Raw genomic sequence first — 19,360 nt, forward strand, 5'->3', positions numbered from 1 at the left:
TACGGGATCATTCGGCATCATTTCTGGATGGTTTTCGGGATCCGTCCGGGATCTCGTCGGGGTCATTTGGGGACTTTTTCGGGATCATTTGGGGGCTCTTCCGGCTTCATTTCTGGATGGTTTGCGGGATCCGTCCGGGATCTCGTCGGGGTCATTTGGGGACTTTTTCAGGATCATTTGGGGGCTCTTCCGGCATCATTTCTGGATGGTTTTCGGGATCCGTCCGGGATCTCGTCGGGGTCATTTGGGGACTTTTTCGGGGTCATTTTGGGGCTCTTCCGGCATCATTTCTGGATGGTTTTCGGGATCCGTCCGGGATCCCGTCGGGGTCATTTCGGGACTTTTTCGGGATCATTTTGGGGCTCTTCCGGCATCATTTCTGGATAGTTTTCGGGATCCGTCCGGGATCCCGTCGGGATAATTTCGGGACTTTTTCGCGACTAATACGGGATCATTTTGGAACCCTTTCGGCATAATTTCTGGATGGTTTTCGGGATCCGTTCGGGATCCCATCAGGGTAATTTCGGGACTATTAGGGGATCATTTGGTAATCTTTCCGGCATCATTTCTGGATAATTTTCGGGATCCGTCCGGGATGCCGACGAGGTTATTTCGGGACTATTTCGGGATCATTTGGGATACCTACAGGCATTATTTCTGGATGGTTTTTGGGATTCGTCCGGGATCCCGTCGTGGTCATTTCGGGACTTTTTCTCGACTAATACATGATCTGGTAACCTTGCCGTGCGCGGACGTGTTTTTGATCGCTCTTCGAATTGTTATTCTTTTTACTTTGTAAACAAGTTTTATCTTTTATAAATATTTATTCATAGAATAGAAAACAGTTTAAAAGTTTAATTTCGTATTAAATCTTTACACAGTGCAATATACATAGTGGCTTTTTGTGCAATTTAAACATTCAGTCTGTGTGTTCATATATCATAGATTTTCACAAAAATTTGTGATAACTGCATACCTTTTTGTTGGTAGCTGCTATTAGCAAGTCATTGTGTGCCCTTTTTGCTTTGTGTTGTGTTCGCTGCTAGCTATACGCTGTCTTGCGATTTGCATCCAGTGCTCCAAAATAACTCTTGCCCATAATTTTTGAACAGCTGTTCAATTTATCTTATACTTATAGTTTCTTTTGCCTATTTTTCTTTTGGGTTTGTTTAACTTTGCAATTATGTTGGATTGCTGTGTCAAGAAGTGCACCAATCAAAAGAAAATTTCCCGTGGTGATACTTATGTTTGTTGTTGGCTCTGTGATAATATGGCTCATGTTATCTGTGCCGGTTTCTCTCACATAGGTGGTCGGGTGGTTGACCTAATATCCAGCAAAATTGGACTGAACTGGACATGTCATGATTGTCGTTCCGTAGAAAATGACATGCGAGCTTTTATGAGGCAAACTCAGAAAGAGTTCAACAACATTTTTATTGGGTTTCGTGACCTTAACGAAAGATTCAAAACGATGGAGGCTCACTTTAAAAAATTGAAAGTGATATCTGAATCCCCAAAACGAAAGAAATGTATGCCCAACAATGACTCCAACTTGTCTTCGAGTCAGGGGCAAAGCTGTCCTCCTACGAATGTCCCTTCAACCGCGTTGACTAATACGAACAGGCTAACCAAAGACGTTATGAACAATGCAGCTCAGAAATCTCCACAAGAATCTCCACAAGGTTGTGTCGAGACTTCCAGTGAGACGATCTCTGGCAAATTAAACGATGCACGAACTAATAGTGGTACCTTTGCGGCTGTTTGTTCTACGTCACCAATGTTGATTTCGCTGGACTCCCCAATTCATCCTACACCTCCACCGGTATTTTTAGCTCCAACAATAACAGTTACCGATACTGGGGTTGTTGCTAGCGATACAAGTGTACCTGAAAAAAATAGTACGGGCTCGATAACCAACGCTATAACGGCCGCACCTTCCCAGCTCTCTGGTGCGCTATGCGCTACTCCTTTGCAGGTGACTTCCGTGCCACCTCGTAGGGCTGTATTTGTGTCCCGATTACACGCCTCGCTTACCGAAAATGACATTGCTCATTACGTTTGCTCTAAACTTGGTGTTGCACCCACTAGTAACATCAATGTGTATAAATTTAACTTTAAATATGAGAGAGACATCTCCTCATTTAAAATATCCCTTTCAGATGAATATTTCGATAAGGTACTTGATTCCTCTTTTTGGCCCAAGCATACTGTGGTTCACTTGTTCACGAGAAAGGCGAGGGCCGAACCTGTTTTATTACAGCCAAAAAACGGTATGACGAACACAGTAATAACAACACAAAGGTAATTGCTGATCTGTCCCGTCTTCTCATTAATTATCAAAATGTTCGTGGTTTACGATCAAAACTTGTTCCATTCTTCCTTAATTCTTTCAACTTTTCTGCACAAGTTGTAGCTTTTACGGAGACCTGGCTAAAGCCTGATAAATACAATTCTGAGGTTTTTTCAAATAAATATGCTGTTTATCGGCGTGATCGCATCTCTAGAGCGGGAGGTGTCCTTATTGCTGTTGAATCTAACCTATCGTCTGAGTTGATTTCGCTGGACAATATCTCCCATATCGAATTCATAGCAGTTAGGCTTTCATTCGGTAGCTATAGCGTAATTGTTTGCTGTTCGTATATACCACCTCGTTCGGATATGGATGTTTATGCTAGTCATAGCTCGGCCATCTGTGATTTGCATTCGCAGTTGGGAGATAACGATCGACTTGTTGTTGTTGGTGACTTTAACTTGCCAACAGTTAGTTGGGTTAATATAAGTGATTCAAACTTTTTAACTCCCACTGCTCAACATGAGTTTCTCAATTGCTTGTTAGACTCATCTCTTTTACAGATTAACAATGTTCCAAATAGTGGAAATAAAATGCTGGATTTAGTATTTGTGGATGGCTCGGTGGGTACTGCCCTTACGCAAATACCACCTTTATCCCTTCCAGAAGACCCTCTTCACCCTACGCTAGAGATATCACTTGATATCAGCCTACCCCGTAGGATTCAAGTACAGTCTCGTCCCCGATCTAGATGCTTCTACAAAGCGAATTTCATTATGCTCAATGATCTGTTGGCTTCCCATGATTGGTCGGATCTCTATGCTTGCACTGATGTCGATTCGGCTATCTCTATATTTTACAGTACGCTTGATAGCTTCTTTGATACCTGCATTCCTACTCGCTATACCCTATGTTCGAATAAGCCCCTTGGTTTTCAAGGCAACTTATCAGACTTAATAACATCAAATCTAGGCTTTATAAGAGGTTCAAGAAATCTGGAGCATCTGCTGACCTCTCTAAATATCTAATAGCTCGTTCTAAATTTCACCGTCTTAATCAGCTTTGTTATAAAAATTACTTGAGTTGTTGTAAAGCCCATTTTTTTAGAAATCCAAAAAAGTTTTACAGTTTCGTAAATTCAAAGCGGAAAACTTCTGGGTATCCTTCCTCATTAACCTTTGGAGGTAAAAAAGCTTGCACTGATGACGACGTTGCTGAACTATTCCTAAAGTCTTTGAACAGATTGTCACCAATCAACTGCAATATCCGTGTTCTAGTCTTTTATCTCCATGCCAACACGGTTTTATTCGTCAAAGGTCAACCACTACAAATTTGCTTGTATTCACCTCTATAGTTATGGAAGGATTTTTAGCGAACAAGCAAACGGATGTCATCTACACGGACTTCAGCAAAGCATTTGATACCGTCAACCACGAGTTGCTTATTCATAAGCTTGATTTACTGGGCTTTCCGTTTCACCTATTAATGTGGCTGAAAAGCTATCTTTCTAACCGGACCCAACAAGTCCTGTTCAAGTGCAATCTGTCGGAATCGTTCGGAGTTTCCTCCGGCGTACCCCAGGGAAGTCATCTAGGCCCTTTGCTCTTTGCCGTTTTCATTAATGACTTGCCACAGACAATATTATATTCCCATACTATAATGTATGCGGATGATGTAAAACTTTGCTACACTTACTGTCCTACCGATTTGAGTTCCTTGGATCTTCTTCAGGCCGACTTGGACTCGTTCCAATGTTGGTGCACAACAAATTTATTAGCTTTAAATTGCTCTAAATGTAAGCATATGACATTTCACCGAGTGAAGCCAGCATTGAAATCTTATGTAATAGATGGTACGCCTTTGGAGCGTATATCTATTGCAAATGATCTAGGTGTCCTTTTTGATCCGAAATTGAATTTTAACATGCATATTTCATCTATAGCCAACAAAGCGTTGGGTTTACTTGGATTTGTTAAAAGATGGGCTAAAGAGTTCGATGATCCGTACCTCACTAAGGTTCTTTACACATCGCTGGTTCGTCCAATACTCGAGTATTGCTCATGAGTTTGGTCCCCTGTTTCTCAAAAGCATATAAAGCGTCTTGAGTCAGTTCAAAAGCAATTTTTGATATTTGCATTGCGCGGCCTTAATTGGGACTCAAGTCTCCACCTTCCTCCATACAGAAGTAGACTTCTTCTTATTAACTTACCCACTCTGGAAAATCGGAGAATATTACTGGGGGTATTGTTCATCCATAAGCTCATTATTGGAGAAATTGATTCCGCGGACCTCATCAGCCGCTTGTTTTTTGCGGTTCCCCCTAGAGTATCCAGACACTACGTTCCTTTCTATTTACCCCTTTGTCGACGAAACTTTGCTAAAAATAATCCTCTTCTTATCTGGTGCGCGCACTACAATGACTTGTATAGCTGCATCAGTCTTGAATGTACTTTTGCCACTATACGTAATGCAATACTTGCCTATCTAATTTAAGAGATACAAGCTAATTTAATTTGCCGGCATTTTATTCCTTCGATAAAAAACAGGAACTATCTCGCTTAAGGACGGAGGAACATTTATCAACATGTCTCATTAAGAAGGAACAAGACAGTACTGTGTTGATTGGAATCTGGTGCATTCCAACAACGTAAAAAACATGCTTTTTCAAGAGTCACTGACCGGAATCGTATGCATTCCGGCAGTATAATCTTATGGGTCAGGCATCGAGCTGATTGGAATCCGGTGCATTCCAACAACACAGGTCATGTTACTTTTTTATGCCTTGTGATGGCGTATCCTCATTACACTACTCTTAGCACTGCCGGATTCCCATGACATGCTGATTGGAATCTTGTTGCATTCCAACAGGGAGATTGGAATCCACTGCATTCCGAAGTCATGCTGAGCGGAATCTGATGCATTCCGCCAGTATAAGATTTCGGCATAAGATCTTATTTCTGCTCATATTTCTTATTATTATTATATTCTGAAATTAAATAGTAATGTTCATTAATATTTCTTTGTTTGTAATATAACATTGTTGAAAGCTCGATATATCTTAAATTTTATCTTTTGAGTTGTATATTTATATATCTTTTATATTATGCAGTCGACCATAGTTTGTCGTCGACTTTAAATAATAAATAAATAAATAAATAAATAAATATATTTGCGGACCCTTTCGGCACCATTTCTGGATAGTTGTCGGGATCCCGTCACGGTCATTTCGGGACTATTAGGGGGTCATTTGAGGACCTTTCCGGCATCATTTCTAGATTGTTTTCGGAATCCTTTCGGGATCCCGTCAGGGTCATTTTGGGACTATTTCGGGGCTAATACGGGATCATTTGGGGATCCCCTAGGGGTCGTTTCGTGACTTTTTCTGTTTTATTTCGGGATCATTTGGGGACCCTTCCGGCATAATTTCTTGATGGTTTGTTGGATCTATCAGGGTCATTTCGGGACCATTTTGGGATAATTTGGGGATCATTTCTGGATCTGTGCGGGATCCCATCTGGGTCATTTCCCGACTATTTCGGGATCATTTTGGGATCCTTCCGGAATCATTTCTGTATGGTTTTCGCGATCCGTCGTTGATTCCCTCGGAGCCATTTCGGAACTTTTTCTGGAGTATGTCGGGGTCATTTGGGGACTTTTTCGGGATCATTTAGGGGCTCTTCCGGCATCATTTCTGTATGGTTTTCGGGATCCGTCCGGGATCCCGTCGGGGTCATTTCGGGACTTTTTCTCGACTAATGCGGGATAATTTGGGGACCCTTTCGACATCATTTCTGGATAGTTTTCGTGATCCGTCCGGGATCCGGACGTGGTCATTTCGGGACTATTTCGGGATCATTTGGGATACCTACCGGCATCATTTCTGGATGGTTTTCGGTATCCGTCCGGGATCTCGTCGGGGTCATATGGGGACCTTTTCGGGATCATTTGGGGCTCTTCCGGCATCATTTCGGGATGGTTTTCGGGATCCGTCCGGGATGCCGTCGGGGTCATTTCGGGACTTTTTCGCGACTAATACGGGAGCATTTGGGAACCCCTTCGGCATCATTTCTGGATGGTTTTCGGGATCCGTCCGGGATCCCATCAGGGTAATTTCGGATATATTAGGGCTCATTTGTAGACCTTTCCGGCATCATTTCTGGATAAGTTTCGGTATCCGTCCGGGATGCCGACGAGGTCGTTTCGGGATTATTTCGGGATCATTTGGGATACCTACCGGCATCATTTCTGGATGGTTTTTGGGATTCGTCCGGGATCCCGTTGGGGTTATTTCGGGACTTTTTCTCGACTAATACGGGATCATTTGCGGACCCTTTCGGCATCATTTCTGGATAGCTGCCGGAATCCGTTCGGGATCCCGTCACGGTCATTTCGGGACTATTAGGGGGTCATTTGAGAACCTTTCCGGCATCATTTCTGGATAGTTTTCGGAATCCTTTCGGGATCCCGTCAGGGTCATTTCGGGGTTTTTTCGGGATCATTTAAGGATGTCTTTCAGGATTCGTCCGGGAACCCGTCAGGGTAATTTCTGGACTTCTCAGAGACTATTTCGGGATCATTTTGGGACCTTCCCAAGATCATTTCTGGATGGATTTCGGGATTTGTCCGGGATGCCGTCAGGGTAAATTTGGGGCTATTAGGTTTGCATTTGAGGACCTTTCCGGCATCACTTCTGGATGGTTTTCGGTATCCGTTCAGGATCCCGTCGGAATAATTGCGGGACTTTTTCGGGATCATTGGGGTCCCTTCCGACATCATTTCTGGATGGTTTTTGGGATTCGTCCGGCATCCCTTTGGGGTCATTTCGGGACTTTTTCTCGACTAATACGGGATCATTTGCGGGCCCTTTAGGTATAATTTCTGGATAGTTGTCGGGATCTGTTCGGGATCCCGTCAGGGTCTTTTCGGAACTATTGGGAGATCATTTGAGGACCTTTCCGGCATCATTTCTGGTTAGTTTTCGGGATCCTTTCAGTGTCCCATCAGGGTCATTTCGGGACTTTTTCGGCATCATTTATGATTGGTTTTCAGGATTCGTCCGGGATGCCGTCAGGGTCATTTTGGGACTATTAGGTGATCATTTGAGGACCTTTCCGGCATCACTTCTGGATGGTTTTCGGTATCCGTTCAGGATCCCGTCGGAGTAATTGCGGGACTTTTTCGGGATCATTTGGTGTCCCTTCCGGCATCATTTCTGGATGGTTTTTGGGATTCGTTCGGCATCCCGTCGGGGTCATTTCGGGACTTTTTCTCGACTAATACGGGATCATTTGCGGGCCCTTTCGACATCATTTCTAGATAGTTGTCGGGATCCGTTCGGAATCCCGTCAGGGTCTTTTCGGAACTATTAGGAGATCATTTGAGGACCTTTCCGGCATCATTTCTGGTTAGTTTTCGGGATCCTTTCAGTGTCCCATCAGGGTCATTTCGGGACTTTTTCGGCATCATTTATGATTGGTTTTCAGGATTCGTCCGGGATGCCGTCAGGGTCATTTTGGGACTATTAGGTGATCATTTGAGGACCTTTCCGGCATCACTTCTGGATGGTTTTCGGTATCCGTTCAGGATCCCGTCGGAATAATTGCGGGACTTTTTCGGGATCATTGGGGTCCCTTCCGACATCATTTCTGGATGGTTTTTGGGATTCGTCCGGCATCCCGTCGGGGTCATTTCGGGACTTTTTCTCGACTAATACGGGATCATTTGCGGGCCCTTTCGACATCATTTCTAGATAGTTGTCGGGATCCGTTCGGAATCCCGTCAGGGTCTTTTCGGAACTATTAGGAGATCATTTGAGGACCTTTCCGGCATCATTTCTGGAAAGTTTTCGGGATCCTTTCGGGGTCCAGTCAGGGTCATTTCGGGACTTTTTCGGGATAATTTAGAGATGGCTTACAGGATCCGGTCGGGGTTATTTAGGGGTGCGTTCGAGATCCCGTCAGGGTCATTTCGGGACTTCTTCGGGACTATATCGGCTTCATTTCTGGATGATTTATGGGATCCGTCCATTACCCCTTAAGGGTAATTTCGGGACTATTAGGTGATCATTTGAGGACCTTTCTGGCATCACTTCTGGATGATTTTCGGTATCCGTTCGGGATCCCGTCGGAATCAATGCGGGAAATTTTCGGAATCATTTGGGATTTCTTCCGGCATCATTTCTGGATGGTTTTCGGGATTTGTCCGGGATCCCGTCGGGGTTATTTCGGCACCTTTTCGGGGCTAACGCGGGATCATTTGGGGATCCTGTAGGGGTCGTTTCGTGACTTTTTCTGTATTATTTCGGGATCATTTTGGGACCCTTTCGGCATAATTTCTTGATGGTTTGACGGATCCATCAGGGTCTTTTCGGGACCATTTTGGGAACATTTGGGGAACTTTCGAGATCATTTATGGATCCGTCCGGGATGCCGTAGGAGCCATTTCCGGATTTTTTGTTACTTTTCCGGGATAGTTTTTGCACCCTTCCGGGATCATTTCTGGATCTGTGCGGGATCCCATCTGGGTCATTTCCGGACTATTTCGGGACCATTTTGGGATCCTTCCGGAATCATTTCTGTATGGTTTTCGCGATCCGTCGTGGATCCCTGGGAGCCATTTCGGAACTTTTTCTGGAGTATGTCGGGATAATTTAGGGACCCTTCCTGGATATTTTCTGGATGGTTTATGAGATCCGCCCGGGAGCCCGTCAGGGTCATTTCGGAACCTTTTCGGGATCATTTTGGAACACCTTCAGGGATCATTTCTGTGTGGTTCTCTGGATACGTCTAGAATCGTGTCGCTGTCATTTCCGGTTTTTTTGGGACTATTCGGGGAACTTTTGGAGACCCTTTCGGGGCATTTCTGGATGGTTTTCGGGATCCGTCCGCGATAGCGTGGGGGTAATTTCATAGCTTTTTCTGGATAATTTCGGGATCATTTGGGATCCTATCAGGTTATCAGCTCATTTAGTTCTTTTTTTTACTCAATTACAAAAATAAAATGCATTAGACAGAAAACAAAATTTTAAACAGATAATAAGCAGGCTAACGCGAATATCCCATATATTTAAATTTCTCCCTGCGGACGGGGCCGCGGGTAAAGGCTAGTATTCTATAAAAGCGTGCAATTACTGACGTATGCTGATGACATTGATATCATCGGCCTAAACACCCGCGCCGTTAGTTCTGCTTCCTCCAAATTCGAAAATGAAGCGGTAAAAATGGGTTTGATGGTCTGATGGAATGGGGACAAAACGAAGTACCTGCTGTCATCGAGCAAAGAGTCAGCGCATATGCGCATTGGCAACCACGCTACTATTGGCAGCCATAATTTCAAAATAGTAAAAGACTTCGTTTATTTGGGAACCAGCATCAACACTAGCAACAATATCAGCTCCGACATACAGCGAAGAATCACTCTTGCCAATAAATGCTACTTTGGACTAGGTAGGCAATTGAAAAGTAAAGTCCTCCCTCGGCAAACGAAAATCATCCTCTATAAGTCACTTTTCATACCCGTCCTGCTATATGGGGCAAAAGCATGGACCATGACAACAGCAGATGAAGCGGCTCTGGGAGTGTTCGAGAGAAAATTTCTTCGAACGATTTATGGACCTCAACGCGTTGGCGATGACGAGTACCGAAGAATATTTAACGATGAGCTGTTCGAGCTATACGCAGACATCAACATAGTTCAGCGAATTTAAACGCAGCGGCTGCACTGGCTAGGCTATGTTATGCGAATGAAAGATGGCGCTCCGGCCATGAAAGTGTCTATCGAAACCCGCCTATAGAAGCAGAGGTAGAGGACGGCCCCCACTCCGTTGAGAGGACCATATGGAAAACGATTTAAACTCCCTTGGTGTGACCAATTGGCGCCGGTTGGCAGAGAGAAGGAGCGACTGGCGCACCTCGTTGGACGGCCATAACCGTTTAAACGGTTAAGGGCCAATTAAGTAAGTAAGTAAGTAATTAGTCAACTGTTCAGTAGGCAATAAATTTTGAAGCTCGGAGGTACTCATAACTTCGAAATTAAGAACTTTTCAGTTGTCTCCACATTTATCTAGGTGTGCGATATATGAATGTACCTGTGCATATGTATATAACTTAAGTAAATATGCTTGTGTTACTTTAATAGGTTACTGCTAAAGGTTAAACCCTTACTTGGCCAGAATCCATCCCAACATACGCTATGTATGCATATCCTTAAGTTTATGTGTCTCTACACGACATCATACATCTATTTAATTGCAAAATGGAACCAACGCCCCTAACAACCGTGTCAATATGTGAGTGATTGTATCTATTGATTGGGACGAAGAAGTGCTACAGGGAGAGCAAGGGTGCGCCCACCTTGAAAGTATCTTTGTTAATTGTACTTAACATCCCATATTTGCCATTTCATATCGATGTTCAAAAGTTATTCCTTCTTGGCGACAACAAACACCAATTCGGGTTACCAAGGGAAATTTGTCTTCCTCCACTGGTTTCACCCAACTCACTGGAAGTCCAACTTCACTGTTATCACGGTGCCGATACGAGCACTTTCTAGGCTGTACAGTTCACTCTTGCTAATAAATTCTACTATGAACTGAGTCGGCAATTGAAAATAACAGCTCTGTCTATGCAAATAAAGAACATGCTGTACTAGTCACTTTTCGTGCCTGTCCTGCTATATAGTGCAGAAGTATGTATCAAGATAATAACAGATGAGGCTGCTCTCGGCCTGAGTTGTACGAGCTTTTTACAGACATCAACACAGTCCAGCTTATTAAAATATAGCGGCTACGCTATCGAGGTCACGTTATTCGAATGAAAGATGACGTGCCGATTACCGGAACTTGCCTACGGAAGCCCATATAGAGGGCGGCCCTCACTTCGCTGGATGGACCAGGTGAAACGATTTATATAAATTCCCTTGGTGTGACCGATTGGAGCAAGTTAGCCCAAAGAAGAAACGACTGGTGGCCCTGTTGGACGCCCATAACCCAGCCAACGAATCATCACGATGTATTTCCAAGGAAATTTAGTCCCAGCTTCTTTTACAATTTTTGTCGTACTACATTTTAATTTTTCCTACAAATTAGCGGCATAACCTTTATGTTTTATGCCGACTCCGAACGACAAGAAAATTTAGTCCCAGCTTCTTTTACAATTTTTGTCGTACTACATTTTAATTTTTCCTACAAATTAGCGGCATAACCTTTATATTTTATGCCGACTCCGAACGACATCTGCCAGGCAGTTACATTTTCGTTGAAAAGCTTTTCATGGAAGAAATAAACTCAGGGTGTTAGCCAAATCACTGTCGAGCGGCGACCTCGCTTAGAAAACATTTTTCCTAATTATTTTGGTTTTACATTGAGCCCAGGACATTCCATGTAGTAGGCGAAAAAGTTAAGCTAAATCTTTTAGATACAAGGTTAACAATTTAAAACTCCGTATAACTTGAGGGTGGGTAATAATTGAAATAAAAAGTTAACTATCTTCTAATAGGGGCCGAACTGCACAAAGCTTTAAAATCTCACAAAAAGAGCTCAAAATATGTTTTATGTAGCGGTAAGCGATAGGGATACAGGGTTTGGTAAAAAAATGCTGATACTTTTTTTCTTCGATTAAAAACACATTTTATTTGTCTAATTAAAAACGTATTTATGGTTTCTTCTAATCAATTTCAGCAAAACTAAATTGCACTTAAACGCATCTTGCTATTGGTTAGTTATACATAAGAAAAGCGGGACGAAATTTATTTCAATAAAAACACGCAACAGTTACCTCGAAATCAAATTTATTAAGCCTGCGTTCTAATAATCAACGTTGATAATTGTTATATAACTTTATGCATGTAAATATCCATAAGAGATGCGCGGAAAGGCCAATCAATGTTCGAAGATGAGTGTTAACGTAAATAACGCTTTAAAAATGTATTGATCACTAAACATGCTTCGCGTTCGCTATCAACTAATGCCACTAACGGTTCATTAGAAATATCGAAAAGCAATTAACGCCATTTACTAACTCCGAAAAAAACTATCACTGTTTGTTCATGTCTTTTGTCAAAATCTCCAAATTTAATTTTGGGAAATAAGAAAGCTCAATCAGAAACATAATAATGAAAGTACTAAGAGTAGTATAAGCGGTACTTTGCTTTAAACTAACTACAAACATATGTACATAAAAACATAAATACATTCTCAACACTTGAAATATTCCGAGCGGTTGGAAAAACACATTGAGTAATATATAATTATAGTAAATATTTATCTAAGTTGCATATATATTAGGCCAGGTCGATTTATGGGGAGGCAAAAAAATCGCCCATTGCTCTGTGAAAATCATATTCTAGGGATCAAAATAAGAAACTTTGCCGAAGGAACCATAACTCTAAAACGAATTCTGATGTCCCCCCCCCCCCCCCCTTTGGGTCGTAGGGGCAAATTTTGAAAAATCCCACTTTGAAATGGCTATGTTTTTTCTTTTTGCAGTTTATTTTTATACTCAGTTGAGCAGAGCTCACAGAGTATATTAACTTTGATTGGATAACTGTTGGTTGTACAGGTATAAAGGAATCGAGATAGATATAGACTTCCATATATCAAAATCATCAGGATCGAAAAAAAATTTGATTGAGCCATGTCCGTCCGTCCGTCCGTCCGTCCGTTAACACGATAACTTGAGTAAATTTTGAGGTATCTTGATGAAATTTGGTATGCAGGTTCCTGAGCACTCATCCCAGATCGCTATTTAAAATTAAGAATATCGGACTATAACCACGCCCACTTTCTCGATATCGAAAATTTCGAAAAACCGAAAAAGTGCGATAATTCATTACCAAAGACGAATAAAGCGATGAAACTTGGTGGGTAAGTTGAACTTATGACGCAGAATAGAAAATTAGTAAAATTTTGGACAATGGGTGTGGCACCCATGAAATGAAATGAAATGAAATGAATGATGGAATTATGCAGGAATGTTACCTCTATTACTGTATGTATGCTTTAAAAAATTAGCAAAATCTGAGACGACCACGACCACTTTTAAAAAAAAAATTTTTTTTAAGTCAAATTTTAACAAAAAATTTAATATCTTTACAGTATATAAGTAAATTATGTCAACATTCAACTCCAGTAATGATATGGTGCAACAAAATGCAAAAATAAAAGAAAATTTCAAAATGGGAGTGGCTTCGCCCTTTTTCATTTAATTTGTCTAGGATACTTTTAATGCCATAAGTCGAAAAAAGTTTACCAATCCTTGTGAAATTTGGTAGGGCTTAGATTCTGGTCCGATAACTTATTTCTGTGAAAAAGGGCGAAATCGGTTGAAGCCACGCCCAATTTTTATACACAGTCGACGGTCTGTCCTTTCGCTCGGCCGTTAACACGATAACTTGAGCAAAAATCGATATATCTTTATTAAACTCAGTTCACGCACTTATCTGAACTCACTTTGAATTGGTATTAAAAACGGCCGAAATCGGACTATGGCCACGCCCACTTTTTCGATATCGAAAATTACGAAAAATGAAAAAAATGCCATAATTCTATACCAAATACGAAAAAGGGATGAAACATGGTATTTGGATTAGTTTATTGACGCAAAATATAACTTTAGAAAAAAACTTTGTAAAGTGGGTGTGACACCTACCATATTAAGTAGAATGAAATGAAAAAGTTCTGCAGGGCGAAATAAAAAACCCTTGAAATATTGGCAGGAATACTGTTCGTGGTATTATATATATAAATAAATTAGCGGTATCCAACAGATGATGTCACCCTGGTCCATATTTTGGTCGATATCTGGAAAATGCCTTCACGTATACAACTACCACCACTCCCTTTTAAAAGCCTCATTAATACCTTTAATTTGATACCCATATCGTACGAACACATCCTAGAGTCACCCCTGGTCCACCTTTATGGCGATATCTCGAAAAGGCGTCCACCTATAGAACTAAGGCCCACTCCCTTTTAAAATACTCATTAATACCTTTCCTTTGATACCCATATTGTACAAACGCATTCTAGAGTCACCCCTGGTCCACCTTTATGCCAATATCTCGAAAAGGCGACCACCTATACAACTAACACCACCCCATTTTAAAACCCTCATTAATACCTTTAATTTGATACCCATATCGTACAAACACATTGTAGAGTCACCCCTGGTCCACCTTTATGGCGATATCTCGAAAAGGCGTCCACCTATAGAACCAAGCCCCACGCCCTTTTAAAATACTCATTAACACCTTTCGTTTGATAGCCATATTGTACAAACACATTCTAGAGTCACCCCTGGTCCACCTTTATGGCGATATCTCGAAACGGCGTCCACCTATGGAACTAAGGATCACTCCCTTTTAAAATACTCATTAACACCTTTCATTTGATACCCATATCGTACAAACAAATTCTAGAGTCACCTCTGGTTCACCTTTACGCTGATATCTCGAAAACGCGACCACCTATAAAACTACCACCACTCCCTTTTAAAACCCTCATTAATACCTTTAATTTGATGCCATATCGTACAAACACATTTAGAGTCACCCCTGGTCCACCTTTATGGCGATATCTCGAAAATGCGTCCACCTATAGAACTAAGGCCCACTCCCTTTTAAAATAATCATTTACACCTTTCGTTTGATAGCCATATAGTACAAACGTATTCTAGAGTCACCCCTGTTCCACCTTTATGGCGATATCTCGAAAACGCGACCACCTATAAAACTACCACCACTCCCTTTTAAAACCCTCATTAATACCTTTAGTTTGATGCCCATATCGTACAAACACATTCTAGAGTCACCCCTGGTCCACCTTTATGGCGATATCTCGAAAATGCGTCCACCTATAGAACTAAGGCCCACTCCCTTTTAAAATACTCGTTAACACCTTTCGTTTGATAGCCATATTGTACAAACGCATTCTAGAGTCACCCCTGGTCCACCTTTATGGCGATATCTCGAAAAGGCGACCACCTATACAACTACCACCACTCCCTTTTAAAAGCCTCATTAATACCTTTAATTTGATACCCATATCGTACAAACACATTCTAGAGTCACCTCTGGTCCACCTTTATGGCGATATCTCGAAAAGGCGCCCACCTATAGAAACAAGCCCCACGCCCTTTTAAAATACTCTTTAACACCTTTCGTTTGATAGCCAAATTGTACAAACACATTCTAGAGTCACCCCTGGTCCGCCTTTATGGTGATATCTCGAAAAGGCGTCTACCTATAGAACTAAGCCCCACGCCCTTTTAAAATACTCACTAACACCTTTCGTTTGATAGCCATATTGTACAAACACATTCTAGAGTCACCCCTGGTCCACCTTTATGGCGATATCTCGAAAAGGCGTCCAGCTATAGAACAAAGCCCAACGCCCTTTTAAAATACTTATTAACACCTTTTCGTTTGATAGGCATATTGTACAAACACATTCTAGAGTCACCCCTGGTCCACCTTTATGGCGATATCTCGAAAAGGCGTCCACCTATAGAAACAAGCCCCACGCCCTTTTAAAATACTCATTAACACCTTTCGTTTGATAGCCATATTGTACAAACACATTCTAGAGTCACCTCTGGTTCAACTTTATGCCGATATCTCGAAAAGGCGACATTCTATACAACTACCACCACTCCCTTTTAAAACCCTCATTAATACCTTTAATTTGAAACCCATATCGTACAAACACATTCTAGAGTCACCCCTGGTCCACCTTTATGGCGATATCTCGAAAAGGCGTCAACCTATAGAACTAAGCCCAACGCCCTTTTAAAATACTCATTAACACCTTTCGTTTAATACCCATATTGTACAAACGCATTCAAGAGTCACCCCTGGTCCACCTTTATGGCGATATCTCGAAAAGGCGACCACATATACAACTACCACCACTCCCTTTTAAAACCCTCATTAATACCTTTAATTTGATACCCATATCGTACAAACACATTCTAGAGTCACCCCTGGTCCACCTTTATGGCGATATCTCGAAAAGGCGTCCACCTGTATAACTAAGCCCCACGCCCTTTTGAAATACTCATTAACACCTTTCCTTTGATACCCATATTGTACAAACAAATTCTAGAGTCAACCCTGATCTACGTTTATGGCGATATCCCTAAATGGTGTTCACCTATAGAACTATGGCCCACTCCCTCTTAAAATACTCTTTAATACCTTTCATTTGATACACATGTCATACAAACACATTCCAGGGTTACCCTCGGTTAATTTTCCTACATGGTTATTTTCCCTTATGTTGCCACCATAGCTCTCAACTGAGTATGTAATGTTCGGTTACACCCGACCTTAACCTTCCTTACTTGTTCTCTTTAGAAATTTATTTAGTCAGAACATATGTAAATGAAAAAATGAATTTAACTTAGTAATAGAAAAGAAATTAAAACAAAATTATTAGGAATTAGCGTTTTTACAAACCCCTTTTAAAACCAAAGCATCACTGTGATGCATTTGCATGTCGTAAACATAGTTGTGTGGGTTTTTTATTCAACCGTTTTAAAAAAGGAAGGTATCACTGTGACACAATTGCAGATCGTAAAATTGCTTGTGCTGTTTTTTTTTAAGCCACCAAAAGACACAGCAGGTAGAATTGAAATTGCCGCTACCCAACAGTTCGATCCAAAGGGGGGGGGGGGGGGGGGGGGGGCATCAGAATTCGTTTTAGAGGTATGGTTCCTTCGGCAAAGTTTCTTATTTTGATCCCTATAATACGATTTTCACAGAGCAATGAGCGATTTTTAAATCGACCCGCCCTAATATATATATATATATATATATATATGTATATATATATATATATAAACATTCATACTTCACAATAAAACACAGCGCTTGGCGTTGAAAAATTTCATTGTTCATATAATTCTTAATTAAATCACGTAACCATGAGTTGTATTGTATGTTAATCGCGTTTTAACTAGTGTTACATGTATTAATTAGCAAAGTATAAAATTAAATATATGTATTTACATGATACATTCATACATATGTTGTATCGCCTAGTTTTTTAAAACGTATATTCATATGTGTTTACATATATGTGTAATTATCGTTGGCAAAAAGGGGATATTCGGTAACAACGTACTATTTATTTCCTAAACCATTTCGGGTATTTCGTCAATTATTGTAGTTCGGAATACTCGTAGTATAACGCTGGTGTTTGCATCTTTACAAATTATCCTTAAGAAAACAGTTATCTTAAGTTTTGTCCATACAGTTATAACTGAGAAATGCGTACATACATAAATAAGAAGTTTTAAGGCACCACAAAATGAAAGGTAAATACATATGTGCTTTACATTCTCATTGTTGTGTTCATACTTCTCATGCTTATATCTGTGTAGTTATTTGTCAAATTATAGGGGATTCTCTTTGGCATGCAAACGCTGCACGGATTGTAAAGTCAGAACAACAAAATGCACACAAAAAATTATACAGCATCCGTGCAATTATGCTTGAACCAATGTATATTTTCTAACAACGGATTGTACGAAATAAGAATCAACCCTCTTTCAATGCGCTCACGAAAATATTCATTAATTAGTTTCATATTATTTCGCCATTTTATGTACCTTTTTTTACACTTCTTATTCATGCATGCAGTGGGGTGTTCTCGTTGTTTTATGTATGCCGTAGGATTGAAGCAAGCCGTAAACCTTTCAAGACAAAGTGAGTCCCCCTTTTATGTATATACATGTTCCGAAATGTACAAAACCTTCGACTTTTGGAAAAGAAATGCTATGAGAAATTTTGAAATTCAAATTTATAGTGCCACCGTAAATAAAGAAATAAGCTGGAAAAATACAAACCAAAGCTTTTACTCATTCGATTATAAATATTTGGGCAATTATTTTAGTCTAGAATGCATGGAAAATATTCCATCTCTTCAAAACCAAATCTGTCCTGTTATGCAATAACCGCTAAAGTTTTATATTTTACTTAATATCTTAACAACAGTTCGTGAATCTACCTATCTGATTCTGAGGTTAATTAAGGCCACTAACATATTTTTATTACAATAATTTGTTTCACTTGAATAACTTTAAGGGTTGTTGAAAACATTGAAATATGTATATTTAGTTTTATTCAATATATAACAAATATACAATTGTTAAGTTTTCCATTTTGCAATAATCGCTCCCTACGACTTAAGCTATTTCAACACTGATACTAAAATGTTCCTATGTGCTGAGAAAATATATTTGCAATATAAAGAATAGACGTATTACAAAAAAAGTTTAGAATTATTCTTAAATACGTATAAGCTACTTATGCAAATGTAAATTATTACAATTTCGACTTCGGCAATTATGCACTTGTTAATAACTTCACTATTATTTTACCTAAAAGAACACTGGTTGGACACAAAAGTGTAGATTTAATTTGCGAGCACCATAAGACTCATAACTCAAATTTGTGAATTCATACTACATACTTAAATATGGGCAATGTACACAACCATTGTAAAGATTTCCAAGTAAAATGTATTTATTTCCTTCTCTTTCTAACACACTGTCAATTGACACTTGCATTGAAAAATCTCGCTCCACGAAAAATGTTTCAATATGTTGTTTATTCATATGTGGACGGCAAGGTCCAAAAAGTTGAGGGTTTTTTTGAATTTTCATTTGCATATGTATCTTAGTTTGGTTGTTCGACGGCCATAACCGTTTAGACGGTTAAGCGCCAATTAAGTAAGTAAGTAAGGATGGAAAAAGGAAATGATTAAGCCATGTCCGCCCGTTCGTCTATTGTGAACACTATAGCTTGAGTAAACTTTGAAATATCTTATTGAAATTTGGTTTCTAAGTTCCTTGGCACGTATCTCCCAATGCCATTTAGAATGAGTAAAATCCGAGAATAACCATACTCACCGAAATGTGATTTTTCAGCAAGTATTGCAGCAATAATAATCAAGTTTTAAACGTGAATTGAATTAGGTACCCTACCAACTAATGTCTTGAATGCTTTTTAAAAAAGGCCCAAGCCCAAGTCCGATAAAATTAACCATGCAAATATTATAAGTCATGAACAAAA

The 19,360-nt window shown here is 40.4% G+C and overlaps 1 protein-coding gene across 9 annotated transcripts in view; it reads left to right on the forward strand.

Annotated features, from left to right (window-relative positions):
• The window catches only part of LOC137244315 (sodium-dependent neutral amino acid transporter B(0)AT3), a 598,031-nt gene that overhangs the window by 549,666 nt on the left and 29,005 nt on the right, over positions 1-19,360 (forward strand). Inside the window, exon 10 of one of the 9 annotated variants that reach the window (XM_067773159.1) lies at positions 11,967-16,948. The exons of the other annotated variants lie outside the window; for them this stretch is intronic. Coding sequence (XP_067629260.1) covers positions 11,967-11,975 — 9 coding nt within the window. The 3' untranslated portion in view covers positions 11,976-16,948. Of the gene's footprint in view, positions 1-11,966; positions 16,949-19,360 lie in introns of those variants that run through there. 9 annotated transcript variants of the gene reach the window in all.

The sequence above is a fragment of the Eurosta solidaginis genome, chromosome 3 (assembly GCF_040869045.1).
Source record: "Eurosta solidaginis isolate ZX-2024a chromosome 3, ASM4086904v1, whole genome shotgun sequence".
NCBI lineage: Eukaryota > Metazoa > Arthropoda > Insecta > Diptera > Tephritidae > Eurosta > Eurosta solidaginis.